This window comes from Rhizomucor pusillus (genome assembly GCF_041956525.1).
Source record: "Rhizomucor pusillus strain CBS 183.67 unplaced genomic scaffold VTP01scaffold_2, whole genome shotgun sequence".
Taxonomy (NCBI): Eukaryota; Fungi; Mucoromycota; class Mucoromycetes; order Mucorales; family Lichtheimiaceae; genus Rhizomucor; species Rhizomucor pusillus.
Window position 1 is genome coordinate 1,343,008 of NW_027192144.1, and position 13,563 is coordinate 1,356,570.

At 45.4% G+C, this 13,563-nt stretch overlaps 7 protein-coding genes across 7 annotated transcripts; 3 read left to right on the top strand and 4 right to left on the bottom strand.

The window, feature by feature from the left end:
- Nucleotides 1–662: 662 nt before the first annotated feature.
- On the top strand, nucleotides 663–1,250 carry VTP01DRAFT_4637 (uncharacterized protein; the record flags this gene model as incomplete). Its single annotated transcript, XM_069383340.1, has 4 exons — nucleotides 663–687; nucleotides 759–813; nucleotides 877–1,045; nucleotides 1,107–1,250. 4 exons carry the CDS (start codon nucleotides 663–665, stop codon nucleotides 1,248–1,250), a joined length of 393 nt encoding a protein of 130 aa, XP_069244051.1.
- A 95-nt stretch (nucleotides 1,251–1,345) lies between these two features.
- VTP01DRAFT_4638 (40S ribosomal protein eS8) lies at nucleotides 1,346–2,325 on the bottom strand (the record flags this gene model as incomplete). The annotated part of the gene is made up of 6 exons (XM_069383341.1): nucleotides 1,346–1,357; nucleotides 1,423–1,514; nucleotides 1,578–2,017; nucleotides 2,098–2,139; nucleotides 2,208–2,238; nucleotides 2,322–2,325. 6 exons carry the CDS (start codon nucleotides 2,323–2,325, stop codon nucleotides 1,346–1,348), a joined length of 621 nt encoding a protein of 206 aa, XP_069244052.1.
- Nucleotides 2,326–2,488: 163 nt separating this feature from the next.
- VTP01DRAFT_4639 (uncharacterized protein) lies at nucleotides 2,489–5,059 on the top strand (the record flags this gene model as incomplete). Its single annotated transcript, XM_069383342.1, has 10 exons — nucleotides 2,489–2,623; nucleotides 2,689–2,823; nucleotides 2,884–3,032; nucleotides 3,092–3,253; nucleotides 3,312–3,406; nucleotides 3,468–3,665; nucleotides 3,730–3,916; nucleotides 3,976–4,296; nucleotides 4,352–4,867; nucleotides 4,924–5,059. 10 exons carry the CDS (start codon nucleotides 2,489–2,491, stop codon nucleotides 5,057–5,059), a joined length of 2,034 nt encoding a protein of 677 aa, XP_069244053.1.
- Nucleotides 5,060–5,089: 30 nt separating this feature from the next.
- VTP01DRAFT_4640 (uncharacterized protein) lies at nucleotides 5,090–6,861 on the bottom strand (the record flags this gene model as incomplete). The annotated part of the gene is made up of 4 exons (XM_069383344.1): nucleotides 5,090–5,827; nucleotides 5,886–6,344; nucleotides 6,414–6,551; nucleotides 6,625–6,861. The coding sequence occupies 4 exons, from the start codon at nucleotides 6,859–6,861 to the stop codon at nucleotides 5,090–5,092; spliced, it is 1,572 nt and encodes a 523-aa protein (XP_069244054.1).
- Nucleotides 6,862–7,101: 240 nt separating this feature from the next.
- Nucleotides 7,102–10,470, bottom strand: VTP01DRAFT_4641 (uncharacterized protein; the record flags this gene model as incomplete). The annotated part of the gene is made up of 14 exons (XM_069383345.1): nucleotides 7,102–7,361; nucleotides 7,421–7,844; nucleotides 7,899–7,956; nucleotides 8,017–8,124; nucleotides 8,180–8,346; nucleotides 8,403–8,604; nucleotides 8,659–8,869; nucleotides 8,930–9,297; nucleotides 9,353–9,570; nucleotides 9,630–9,859; nucleotides 9,916–9,952; nucleotides 10,024–10,140; nucleotides 10,197–10,217; nucleotides 10,468–10,470. 14 exons carry the CDS (start codon nucleotides 10,468–10,470, stop codon nucleotides 7,102–7,104), a joined length of 2,424 nt encoding a protein of 807 aa, XP_069244055.1.
- Nucleotides 10,471–10,992: 522 nt separating this feature from the next.
- VTP01DRAFT_4642 (uncharacterized protein) lies at nucleotides 10,993–11,844 on the top strand (the record flags this gene model as incomplete). The annotated part of the gene is made up of 2 exons (XM_069383346.1): nucleotides 10,993–11,062; nucleotides 11,117–11,844. The coding sequence occupies 2 exons, from the start codon at nucleotides 10,993–10,995 to the stop codon at nucleotides 11,842–11,844; spliced, it is 798 nt and encodes a 265-aa protein (XP_069244056.1).
- Nucleotides 11,845–12,020: 176 nt separating this feature from the next.
- VTP01DRAFT_4643 (uncharacterized protein) lies at nucleotides 12,021–13,517 on the bottom strand (the record flags this gene model as incomplete). The annotated part of the gene is made up of 5 exons (XM_069383347.1): nucleotides 12,021–12,257; nucleotides 12,314–12,406; nucleotides 12,464–12,620; nucleotides 12,675–12,862; nucleotides 12,924–13,517. The coding sequence occupies 5 exons, from the start codon at nucleotides 13,515–13,517 to the stop codon at nucleotides 12,021–12,023; spliced, it is 1,269 nt and encodes a 422-aa protein (XP_069244057.1).
- Between the last annotated feature and the right edge of the window lie 46 nt (nucleotides 13,518–13,563).

The following is a 13,563-nucleotide window of genomic DNA, read 5'->3' on the forward strand; positions in this document are numbered from 1 at the left end:
ACGCGCAAAGAATTTCGGCGTAGCTTTCTATCATGCTGGGATGACTTAACGGAAAAGCACCGGCGGGCGACAGCGCGTTCTTGGCGATTCTTTTGGAAGATGACTATTCGGCATAAGGTCAGAGATATTTTATTCTGCTATGTCCATCATGCTCTCCCAGATCGCGTGATCCTACACCGTTTACTGCCACATATATTCGATTCTGACTGTGCCAGATCTGCGGATAAGCTGAAACCAAAGATCATTTATTACTTCGCTGCCCAGAAAAGCAACGTATTAGGTCCATTATTGCGCCTATCAATTCCTGGAGCATCGGCGCAACCTGACAGACTAAGGACGTCTTATCAGTCCGTATTCCACGTTACCGTTTGAAGGATGGTTGGCGTATTGAATGTCCACATGTGGTCGCTTACACTCTGAAAGTAATATGAGATGCCCATTGGCGTCTCATCTTTGATTTTCTACCGTTTGACGTTCCAGAGGTCACAGTGGACGTTCATCCTTGGTTTCCTCCTTGAACAAAGAATTAATCTTCAAGGGCTTGTAATTATTTAAATTTATTATGACTCTTCCATGATTGAATAGACTAATCATACAAAAAAATATCAGGACGAGTATGAAGTCAATTTCTAATCAAGGAATGCTTTGCACTGTTGAGCACCATGGGAAGCCAGCTGTCTGTCATAAGTGAGTACGCAATGGCACTTTATGCTATTCGTCATTCTAACTGAAAATTTTTGTATTTTGCTGCAAATTAGGACAAAAGCTAGCTCAACAGAGGCTTTACCAGCGCAAAGTGTTCATCAACAAACAGTATTCACGTTGGTGTGGCATGACCACAGTCTGCAAACAACAGGTTTTACTCCGAATCTAAAGGTTTCGCGTCAAATCGCTTTCCTCTTTCCCCACGCGAGGATTCCCAATCGACATGTCCTCTTCACCGTTCACTGAAACTGATCAGAAAGAGCTCGAGGCCTTTCTGGAATCTGAGAATGCAAAGGCACGCATTCAGCAAACAGTCCACTCTTTAACCGACCGTTGCTGGGTAAAGCAAAATCAAACTGTCGTTAACGACTAGCTCTCTTGCTGACAGCATAGTACCATAGGACAAATGCATCAGCAAAGTTGGCAACAAGCTCGATCATGGTCAAGAATCCTGTCTCTCAAACTGCGTCGATCGCTTCCTCGACTCTAGTGTCTACATCGTCAAAAGATTGGAGCAGCTGCGATCGGGCGGAGGCATGATGTAATGCAGAAAATAAAAAACACATCGCGTAACGGCAACCTTTTTTGTTCTTTATTTTCAAGAAGACAACGAGGGCTGATGCTACTTGTTCGTCGAAATTTACTTGCGAGCCTGTTAAACGTATATAGCGTTAAACATTGATTTTCCTCTGCTAAATGTTCAGACGGCAAGTTTACCTTGATCTTTCTGACGTAGAATTCAAGCTCCTTGCCTTCCAAAATGTAACCGTCGCAGCGTCCAGATTGACCGGGGCGGGAGGAGATGACAGCTATGCAAGTTGCATGCATGAGTGTGTGTAGTTCGATGATTATACCAAACACTTGATATTTACCGTAGAGGCGGCCAGCGGCGAACTGGTCATCCAAGAGAGGGTCGACCTGGGCGTTGGCCTGACGAGCGGCGTACTTCTTTTGGGTGGTCTTGGACTTCTCCTGGACGCTCTTTTCGAGCTCCTCGACCTTGTTGGCAGCAAGCTTCTTCTTACCGAGGGGAAGAGCGTAGTGGGACTCGTACCACTGACGGAAAGGAGTGGCATCAATCTGGACAACGGCACCCTTGACGAGAGTGTTGGTACGAACCAATTCGTTGTTGGAGGCGTTGTAGACGACGGTCAAGATACGGGCCTTGCGGGAAATGTTCTCAGAGCCCCAAGAGTAGTTGCCGTGGTCCAAGCGCAAAGCTCGGTGCTTAATGTTGCCACCACGGACACGGACCAAGTGAATACGCTTGCTGCCGAGCTTAGTGTTGGCGGGTTGACGGCCCAACTCGAACCTAGTACGCGGCGTCCATTAGCATGCTGCAACTTTTCTCTCGTCTCGTAAAATGTCGTTTGTGCTGTGCAGGAAACTCACTTTCTCTTCTTTCGGTACTGAGCGCGTCTGGCACCAGTGGCACTGTGAACGAATTACAATGTCTTAGCTCCACCTGAAAAATGTAGATCTGCATCTGATCTGTCACTTACGAGCGCTTGTGACGGGAGTCTCTGCTAATACCTGTTTATCGAAGAGTCATATATTCGTCAGATGGATGAACCTCTATCTATCATTGATAGATCATCAAATGGATGGATGCCTACCCATATTTGCTTTTGGCTACGCGGGAAGAAAGGAAGTTGCAAGTTTGGTAACCAAGCGTCCTTAAGCGTCGAGTGCAATTAAAACTCCTACCGCGGTTTGGGCTCAATTTGTACTTTGGTCGCTTAATCCCGCGTAGAAACTATCCAGCGTTTGTTTCATTCCGAAAATGTCCCTGCGTGCTATTCGCCGGTTGCAGCAGCAGCAAGAGATCGAGGAAGCTCAGAAGCTTGAAGAAGAACAAGAGGAATTGTCAGAGGAAGAACACGATCGTCCTCAAAAAGCACAAAACTTGTTCGATCTGGCAAGTGCCCTATTGTTCTCAATAAGCAAACGCAGCTGAAACGTTAACTGGCGCGTGGAATGCAGCTAAATGAAGGTGACGATGATAATGAGGACCAAGAATTGGAACAAGGAAAGGAAGAGGTGCAGGAAGAGCAAGTAAACGAAGAACCTGAGGAGCAAAAGGCAAACGATCGGCCTCGAGATTCAAAACCGTCCAAGGTACGTGTCTCTATCGCTTATGCCAATTGCTATAGGAGTACCTGACACGTATAGATGTAGGCAAAACAGCAGCAACAGTCTTCCGGTTCAAAGAAAGGGAAGAAAAAGAATAAGAAGAAAAAGACAGCAGCAGAGTCGAAGAAAAAAACAGGGTCTGATATGAGCATGCAAGAATTGGATGAAATCCTGAAACAAGTGTCTGTGGAAAGGTACAGTGTAAAGAAAAGCCCAGAATGCTGCTATCACATCATGTAACAATGAATTCTAGTAAGGATCAAGGCGAAACTGGAACAGCGACAGAGAATAACACCGAGCAACGAAGAAGCTTATTGTCGGTCGAATACAAATATCTGGATGCGGAAGCCGAGATGAAGCGCATGTTTGGATCAAGAGTGGTCAACAGCGAAAGCAGACTGCATCCATCCGGAAGGTACGGTCGGGAGCAGGAGCGGGCAAAATCATTTTTAACTCACAGGATGAGTATGCAGAAATTTGAAGAAGCAGAAGCTGGCCAACCCAAAGGTAGATTGGTATCCTTATAGGAGACAAGGTCTATCCATGGAGACTGTAGATACGAAAAATGGTGAGATTTGCTTCTACTGCGAATCTTTTATTGCACAAATGTTGACTCTATATACTTTTAGGCATCTCGTACTTTGTATTCAAGCATGACGATGAATATCAAGAAGCTCAGTTCGAATTTCTCAGTGCTGTTGCTACGCATAATCCCAATGCTCTTATGTTCCTTTTAAGCCGTTATCCATACCATGTGGACACGTTGCTGCAAGTATCAGAAATGGCGAAGCAAAGCGGTGACTGGACTATGGCAGGAGACTGCATAGGTGAGTTGTAAAGTGGTCTCGTAAAGTGTACCCAGAGTGACTCATTCAAGAATACTCCAAAAAGAACGTGCATTGTATGCCTCGGAAAGAGCGTTCCATCCACAGTTTCAACCGTATTCTGGCACTAGCCGTCTCTCATATAGAAACGCGGAAAATCGTTCGTTCTTCCTTGCCATCTTCCGTCACATACAATTCTTAACACGACGTGGATGCTGGAGGACAGCTTTTGAGTTCAACAAACTGCTTTTCAGGTAAGAGAAAATTTTGTATATCTTGTTGAAATATCTCTGGTTTTGACCAATGTGGAAAGCGTAAACCCCGAGTCTGATCCGCTTGGAGCTCTGCTGTCACTGGATGTACACGCTTTGTCTGCAAAGCAGTACCAATATGTCGTGCAAATGTACTCAAACTGGAAAACTAGCGGAGAACTGTACCCCGTGGATCTTACATCCCTTCCAAACTTTAGCTTCTCGGCTGCGTATGCACAGTACAAACTCGAAGGCGGAAAATCGCATCAAAAGAGCTCCGAAATGCTACAAGAAGCCATTGTCAAGTTCCCTTCGACTATCCCTCGCTTGTTTGAGAAATTGGGTGAAAGTGGGAGTGTTAATGAACAGCATTTTCTGCAAATGTAAGTGTGAAAGTATCTCTTGCTTGTCATACGAATTACTTATGGGATATGTTAGACCCACAAGCGATTACCTCGATCTACTAATTGCACTTTTCGTCGAGCGAACTTTTGAATTTTTCAAGGAACCAGAAGTATTGGAATGGTTAAAATCCAACGCTCACCTAGTCGTGGAAAAAGATCTTGTCGATGCATCCAAGGCACACGCAAAGGTGGATTGCGTGCAGAGCGACGAAATTCCATTGAGCGTATCACGACACATTGTACTGCTTGATATTCAGCAACTGTTATCATATCTACCTTCCTCCATCAAGAGCTCCAGCTTCCACATGTACGATCCTTTACCACCTCCAGACTCTATACGGGCCTATGAGCATAACGGCAGAGCCGATGGGCCCATTCTTCCAGGACTGGGCAATCTTCCACGCTGGCTCGGCGAGCTTATCAATACCCATGGATTGCGACAGTTGAGAGAACAATTGAGACAGCATCGTATACCAGGAGCGTTCCCTGAAGACGAAGAAGACGTGGTGGAAGGCCAAGTGGAAGATGATAATGCAGATGATCGACTTGAGTATGTGTCTACTGCTGCAAGACAGATAAAGAGGAGGTTTCTCACATTTATTACAGAGATAGGCATGCAGACGAACATGGCATACTTGACGAAGAGATACCTGACGAAGATATCGAGCTTCAGCTGGCCATGATGGCATCGATGGATGAATCCAGGGCACGTCAACAAAACAATCAGGAACATAGAGAATAAATGGGGTTACAAAACTGTAGCTCATCATCATCATCGTTTATTATCATTTGTGGACTCGTTGTGGTTATTATTCGTGGAGGAAGAGCGAATGGCTAAAGATGTAGAGGAAATGAACGAAGAAGAGCGACTTGTTGTTTGGTCATTTTGATTGTTGCTTGGAGAGGAGCTGCTGGATGGTGTAGACGAGCTTGTCTCGCTGCTGCTGGAACTAGCTCCATTTTGCTGCTGCTCCGCATGACGGATGCTCAGTAAATCAAGGGTGTTGGTAATCTCCTCAGTAGAGGAGGAAGTGCTTGCATGGTTGCTTCGAGAACCGTTGGCTGTTGTTGTAGTTGATGATGAGGCAGCGCCGTTGGTCCCACTTTGCTCGGGCTCAGAAATGCTCAGTAAGCCAAGGGCGTCAGAGGTCGCTGCCACCGCGTCCACAGAGATCGAAGAAGATGTATTAGGCCTCTCTTCGTCTCCAGAATTCTGTGCAGTCTCTTCTGTGTTTTCAGTTTTCAAAACTGTTGTGTTGTAACTTCCACAGTGAGCGCATTTGTGGTAAAAGAAGTGGTATTTGGCTGGAGATTTTCTTTCGCAATCGTTGCAAAATATGTGTGCAATGTACTTTTCGTACTCTGGTGGCATCGGCTGTCGTTCGAGTTCGCGGTCCAGTCGTGCAAAGTACTGCGACATGTCACCCAATGATTTTAAACAAGTGGGACACTGGTAGGATGTTTGAATGTATGCCGTGTAGCAGACTTTGTGGATGCAATGCCCACAAGGCTGAAAAACGAATGAATAAACAATAATTCCTACATGTGATACATATATGCATACTTACCATGAAAATGACTGTACTGGTGCTAGTGAACATATATTCTCCACAGATCGGACAGTCGCTTTCCAAATTTCGCTCGATGCATCTGTGCTTGTCTTTCATGACGATAGACATGCAAATGTTACACTTGTTGCAATGGAAAAAGTCCTTCCCTAACCCCTTGCCCTGCCGGCATATTCCGCAATCGTCGCAGTGGTATATGGATTTCTCTGGATCGTCGTCCCACAATTTGCACTTGTCGCAGTAATATCGTGCTACTACAGCGTTGCATTGCCGGCATGTCTGAGAAGCTGGCTGAAATGTCATGCATAGCATGCAAAGCATATTTTTCGTCTCGCTGCGTACAATATTGTGATCGCTGGCATCGTCATGACAAAATCGACAGGGAAATATCCGTTTGCAGCAGTTTGCTTCTAATTTGACTTTTCGCTGATAATGTTTGCATCCTAATATGTCTTCAGACTAGATTTGAAAAGAGAGAGAATCAGTTTTTATCCTGCTATGCTTGGTCCAAAACAACCTTATCCTTACATGATAACTTTTAGAGTATGCTTCAGCCTCAGAAGCTCCTCCATCTGCATTGTCCGGCTTGTGAGCAGCACTTGACAGTAAGGTAGATTTCCCATCAGTTGAAGGCGGCGGTGGTAAGGAACCATGTGACATTAAATACTGTGTAATCAATGAAAACTCTCTCGTTAGCACCATTGATTTGGGCTTTTTGGTTAAAGTCCTTTGCCGTTACCTGCATCAGTCTTGCTTTTTCCTTTCTATCAATCGAGGTATCGCTTTGAATTTTCAGAATGGCTTTTCGCAGAGCAGCTTCATCAATGGCCTTTTCTGCCGATTGCGCTGCATTTTCAGCAGAGGGAGCCTCTCGCGCCGTCGAAGTAGCATCAAAAATTTCCTGATCTTCTGTTTCCCACCATTCCTCGTCTTCATTGCGATCGATTTGAGGTTGGTCTCCATTGATTGACTCCATTGTGAATCCACTGGTGAAAAACGTAACTCCTGAGACAACAGCACTGTATTCGACTTGGTGAAACTGCAAATGAAATTTGCACACCGCCTGGGAAGGACAATATATGGTAGCTTTCCACACTGTTGCAATGCATACATAGTCGTATTATGCATGGAAAACAAAGAATGTCATGTAAAAATAGCCACAATGTGATGTTCTTTTAATCGTAAGAATTGTATAAGCAAATCAATTTTTTTCTTTTTACGAAGAGGTCATTTCTGTAAACAGGTTTGGATACTCTGCAGGATCAGCCAGACTCTTCGCTGTCTTTTCACGGTTCTTTGCTTCCAAATCCGCCTTCCACAACTTTACAATTTCTGACATTCGTTCTGGAGCGTACGTTCTGGCCAGCATGGCTGCTTCTGGTACACGTTCTGTCTTGATCAAGAGGTCGATAGCTTCATCTACAGCTCCGAGCTCAAAGAGGGCTGTAAATGCAATGTTGTTTTTGCCCTGTTCCACTGTGATCGCGAGTCAGTTTATTTTACGCTGAGCATGGTGGACAATTTGATCAACTTACGAGCTTGATCCGCTACTTTCCGAATGCCCTCCCGGCTTCCATTTGCTGTGTAAAATAGGAGCAAGCCGCTCAGATCCTTTGCATTCTTGAGACATTCTTCAGCCAGATCGAATTTCCAGGCTGCCAGAGCAACATCGCTGAGGTTTCTCCATCGTGATTCACTACGGAGCTCACGCGCGATTTGGGTGGCAACATCCAGTTTTCCTAACTGGACCGCTAAATCAAACTTTTGCTCAGGATCTGTTGAGATATCCAATGCAAGCTCCTTAAGATCTTGTGACTCCAGGAAACGTGCAATGCGACTGCGTTGATCGTTAGGGATAGAAGGTAGGATGCCGGCGGCAGCTTCTAAGTCTCCACGCAAAACTGCGGTCTGATATTGGATAACTGTCAATGCTAAGCCGTAGCTGTATACATTTACATCCTATGAGGTAAGTTAGCAATGCAATTCTGTTTGATGGCCTCGGATAATATTTACTCTATCAGCCAAGTATACGCGATTGTCACGAGGCAGGTAACCCAAAAGGTACATGGGTCTAATGAAAAAATGACGGATCAGAATATGAACATTCTCCCCGCTTTCCTGCGAAGCATACCTGTCGAAATGGCTGATGGTATATGTCTCGTTACCAACAAGATAGTTAAGTCTGTTCGCATTGTTTGTGTAGATGAAACAATCTCCTGCCCAAGTACCAGTTCTCACACTACAATCTAAGGTTAGTAACATAGGAATATCTCCAAATGAAATAATTTACGAACCTTTCAGAGACATCATTCTCAAACTCAAAAGCCTCTTCGACACCTTCGAGACCTGGATCACCGCCATTCTCAATAAATTGGGCGTAAGCTTGTGCATTGTATCGAAGGATGTAGAAAGAGTCCTCGCAAACGATAGCAACGAGATCTCCTGCATCAGACCAGAAAACCTAAAGAGATCATGATCAGTCGTACACCTTTTGAGATGAATTAAAATTCTGCTCACGTTTTTGGCATCCACGTCAATTCGTCGGACAACGGCACCGGTTTCCCAATCGTAAAAGTTCAAGAAACCATTTGAGCGCACACCCAAAAGAGTACCGCCGAAGATGCCTTCGGCTGCGTAATTCAGCTTGGGAAGCAGACCAGCACGCTCTCTAAAGTTTCTAAAGATCTTGACTCTAGATGTTGACTCTCGGACGGCATAACTAAAAAGATATCTAGTTACTTTCCCGTTTACATAAAGGTACTGATAGACCTACACGTTGGAATCCGCAGCCCATGCGAAGCCGACACCGCTGCCGAAACTCTTGTTTCTCAAGTTCAATGCTGTGTAAATGATGTATTCACCATCACCGCAAACGACTACAAAGCGACCATTTGGCGAGTGTTGAAGAGTCTGAGGGTAAACTTCGCAGCTTCCAAGATCCTTGATAGGTAGTGCTAGTCTTTCTCCATCCTTGGCATTTTCATCTGATGATTTCTATGTAAGCTTGACGATACATGCGTTGATATTGTCATTTTTCTACCCACCAACACCAGTCTTCAAATTGGCCGTCTGGATTTCCGAGTGCTTTGCCCAGATGATTTTTCCGGAAGCGTCCATAGAGACAGCTGGCTCTTCTCTACCAAGCTTTATGACAACGGAACCTTCGTCGTAGCCGAGGGCGACGTTGTTTCCACCCTTTTGGTATGCGATGCACCATGCTCGTTCTAATCCATAGTTGAGCGTGTTCTCTAGGCGATAAGTTTCAGAGTGCCAGATTCGGACAGTTCCATCTTCAGAGCCAGACATGATAATCGGCAATTCAGGGTGGAATGATGCAAAGTTAACGTTTTGGCTGTGGCCTTCCAAGGTCTGTACACAGTTCTTGTTCTGGTAATCCCAAACTTTCACGAGACTATGCTCCCCGGATTAAGTTGCTGCATTGAACGTTGCTCTTTATAGAAACTCACTTGTCATCAGCGCATGAAATCAAATATGGTTTATCGCCGCCGTGGTAATAGTCGACGTAGTTGACACCTTTCTCGTGACCCTCGAGGGTGAAGTTAGGTACGCTTGAGCCCAAAGACCAAACCTTGATGAGACCGTCAAGACCAGCCGAGGCAAACGTATTGGAGTCTTTGGGGTTAAAGGCCAAATGCATGACAAAGTGGGAGTGGCCTTCAAAAATCTGCCAGGAATCCATAAGTCTGATTAAGCAATACTTTCGACTTGAGCTATTCAACGTACCTGGACGCATTTCCATCCTTTCTCCCAATCCCACAAGCGAATTGTCATATCATCAGAGCCAGAAAGCACGAGCGGTTGTGTAGGATGAACAGCCAAGCAACGGATATAATCAGGGTGACCTTCGAAGCTGGCTACTTTCTCGTGCGTGTTGTAGTTGAATACGCGAATCTGCGAGTCGTCCGAGCCTGTTACGATCCAATTTTTGCGTGCAATGAACTTGGCAGCGCGAACTGTGCATTTCTGGTCAGAATAGACTGCCACGTGGCAACATAATTTGACACTGTACCAGGCGTCTCGGTTACTTCAAAAGTCTTGACAAGTGCCTATTTAAAATGTTGATCCATATAAGAAGTGCTGTAGAGACATAACGCCGTAACTGTGAGCCGCAACGTACTTGTGTTTCGTAGTTGTATATGTAAACGTGTCCGTTATACAAACTCGCCAGCACCCAAGGTTCTGTTGGATGCAAATCGACACTCTTGACACGGTCAGAGCGTGACAATAGTTTACGCTAGCGATCATATTATAAGTGCAAGTGCATCGAATGAAGTCGCGAAATCGTCGTACCTTGATGTCTACTCGCATGCCCTACAGGTGCAGAAAGAATATTCAATGAGTACACGTTTTTTCCTTTTGTCATCCTTTCCCATTCTCTGCTTTCAACTCAATGCACTAATAACATGCAGATGGATTCTCCATGCTGTGCGCTGTTTGCAACCCAAGTAGGCACACCATCAGCTTTCGCGATTCAGCAAGCGCGAAGATGTTCTTCCGCCCGTGGCATCCAAAACCTACGAGCCGATTCCCCCATCGATATATGAATCTATTGTAGACATACCATTTTGTAAGGAGCGGCCTAACGGTCTGGTAGATGAGCTCGGGAGTCAAGCAAAAGCCGAAGGCGGTGGTTCGAGCAATACGATCTTCGGGATAAGAGACAAGAAACCCCGCAGTTGAAGGAATGGTTGACCAGCGCATACAGAGGGAGCATAATTGATTGATTTATTCAAGACCATCCTCTCAGTCCTTGTTCTGTACATGAGTTTGCTTTTCCTGTGAATAATATGAATACAACATTTAGGATTTTCCATGTCTGTAGTCGATCAACTGCAGTTATGTAGCGTCCTTAAAGTCAAAACGATTGTAAGTACACAAGATTTAATGCAAAGGTGGATGTCTTTTACAAAAAAGAAGTATCAATTAAGCCCAATGTTTCCTAAGCTTTACAAATGAGACGCATGCAAGGCAGAAAAATGATAAGCGCGCGGGATCAGCACGGTCCTCGTGGCAACGGGCGATCACTTTCTCCTTTTCCCTCAGGCTTTTCAAAACAGGTTTTTCCCTTGCATCTCTTTCTTTCGCAATGGAGAAACCAAAGCTACCCTCAATAAAACTGATGCTGGAAGGACTCTCTGGCAGAGAAGAGCAAGAAGGTAACGTCCGTTGGATATAGACCTTGACTGTTGACTTAGTAACCGGCTCTGCAGATCTCGAACGAGCGTCGCCATCTCGTTTCATACGTCACCGAAGACACGCGTCTGACCAGCAAGTGCACTCTTCGTTGCTGCCTCCGCTGAAGGAAGCTGGCTTGTCGCAGAAGGTTGCAGCATTGAGTATTTCGCCTATGGAACCCCGGGTCCGACCTGCGGAAAAATGGCCCCTGCTTCGTCCCGGCCATGCACGATCCTTCTCTGACTACACGCAGTCCAAATCAGCGTTCAGACGCCTGCTTCCTTCATCAGAGACTTACCATCGAAGAGCGATATCATCACACACAGCATCCGACTTTATGAGCAGCCGTAATCCACCTCCTCCTAATTTGTCTGCTTCTTCATCTACTTCGACTACTTCCCGAATGCCTATTACACCGACGACAACGGATCACGATAGCTCCCAAGATGGGGATTCTGACAAGGAACAAGACGATGCTGATTACAATAGCAGCAGAAACAACGACAGAACTGGAAACCGATTTAAGTGCACCTTTTGCCAAAAGGCATTTTCTAGACCGTCGTCCCTGAGAATCCACATTTATTCGCACACTGGCGAAAGGCCTTTTGTCTGCTCTGAACCAACTTGTGGACGCAAATTCAGTGTTCAGAGCAACTTGCGCCGTCATTTGAAGATTCATAGCAAGAACCGTACACCCAGGTATGCCAAGAAGCAATATATGGCCGGCGGGCGGACCGTTCCTCCCATCGCACCGGCTTCTTGAGCTTTGCCCTTTTTCAGACCTCATTATCAACAGTATCTTAATCATACCCTTTCCCTTCTCCTTGTTTTCATTACTAGTCGGTATTTGCTATTACTACATGCTGGAATAGACTCCCAGCATAAAACTTTTTGCATTAAATATAAATATAAATATATATATTATACAATCATGTTGGTCTATAAATTGAATTTGGCTTTTGAAAAGGGTACATCCAGGATCTGACTTGAAAGGCCGGGTCGTCCTAGTATGATGCCATTCTCGCTTGCAGCGCCGAAAACATCTTCTAGCAGACGTCCTTTTTCGGGCAGGTGTATAGGAGAAGCATCGATGGTATGGTCTCTGTCTACAACAGCCAGCGCCGACGACCCTTCTTCGGCAGTCAATTCACTTGATACCGTCACTCGTTTCATAAACTAGAGTCGGCCAACTTGAGTTTTCCAATATACTCTGCTACGGTCTTGCTGTTTACCTGCACAACTTGGCCGACTTGAAGATCGGCCGTTGTATCGATCGACATATTTCCTCTAGATGGATCACCGCTAGTTATTCGATTCACTGCCATCTGTATATAGTATTAAATGTCAGCTCGGTTTCTAAAAGCTCGATGTCTTAAGTTTACCTTTGTAGGATCGCAATCCCGGTGACCAGGAGGATATATACCGAGATAAAACTCTTGATCTTTGGCTATTCTTGCATTCTGGCCTTGTTGTATAAGAGCTAATAATAATCCTGTTGCTCCAGCTTGATCCAAGTCAAGAATAATATTACCACGGCATCTTCAAGAGTATTGTTAATATCGCGTGATTAACAAAAACCAATACTTTGTCTACCTTGTAATTGTCATGGGCTGACCCAGAGGCTTCAGTGAAGTATGCTCTATGGTAACGTCTACATTCTTCTTGGATTTATTAAAAGCAGCTAGACCCACGATACCAGCGGCCATCTGAGGATGGTCCTTGTCGAAAAGCATATATGGTTCGCCCGTAATGAAAGGTGTAGATGCACCGATAATACCGAGCTTAAGCAATGTACCGATTAGCTTAAAAAATTGACCACATCGTCCAAATATCAACCCTCACCTTTGTCGTCTGTGGATAGTGATGGTCCAATGCCTGCAGTAAGTGATCGGGCTCATTGTCGGATGCCATAAAAATGAACGAAGGCATATCGGAACAGCCTTGCAGAGACTGCGGTAACACATGATGCTGCGCAGGACGACTGATTGTACCAAACACATCCCATCCAGACTCGTCTAGCTTGTTGCCTTGAAACCGCAAGCGGTCAAAATCCTCTACACGACCCCATCGACCTACTGAGATACTTCGAACCTTGTGTCTCTCGCGGCTGTCGGCAATGTGGAAACCGACTACTTCTTCGTCCTCGCTTCCAATATACAGTGTAACACCGTGTTGCAAGCCTGCTACTCGATCGACGACAGCACCGACCATAGTTGCAGGCGTAAGTTGTTCATTGAGCTCCCGTGCCACGTTGCTGTAGTCATTGAAAGATTTTGACACGAGAGCGATGCAGGCATTGATCCGCTTGTTCTTCCACGGTGCACAGACAGTAGCAATACACTCTTTCAAGTCTTTGCCGCTGGCGGTGGCTCTCGTCCAAAGCGATCGTCGTTGCCTTGACGAAGCTAGTAAATGTCGGCGTATGGCGCTTTGCATAAAAAGCAATAAAAAGATGGTCTGAAAAATTCGACACGAGAAGCCC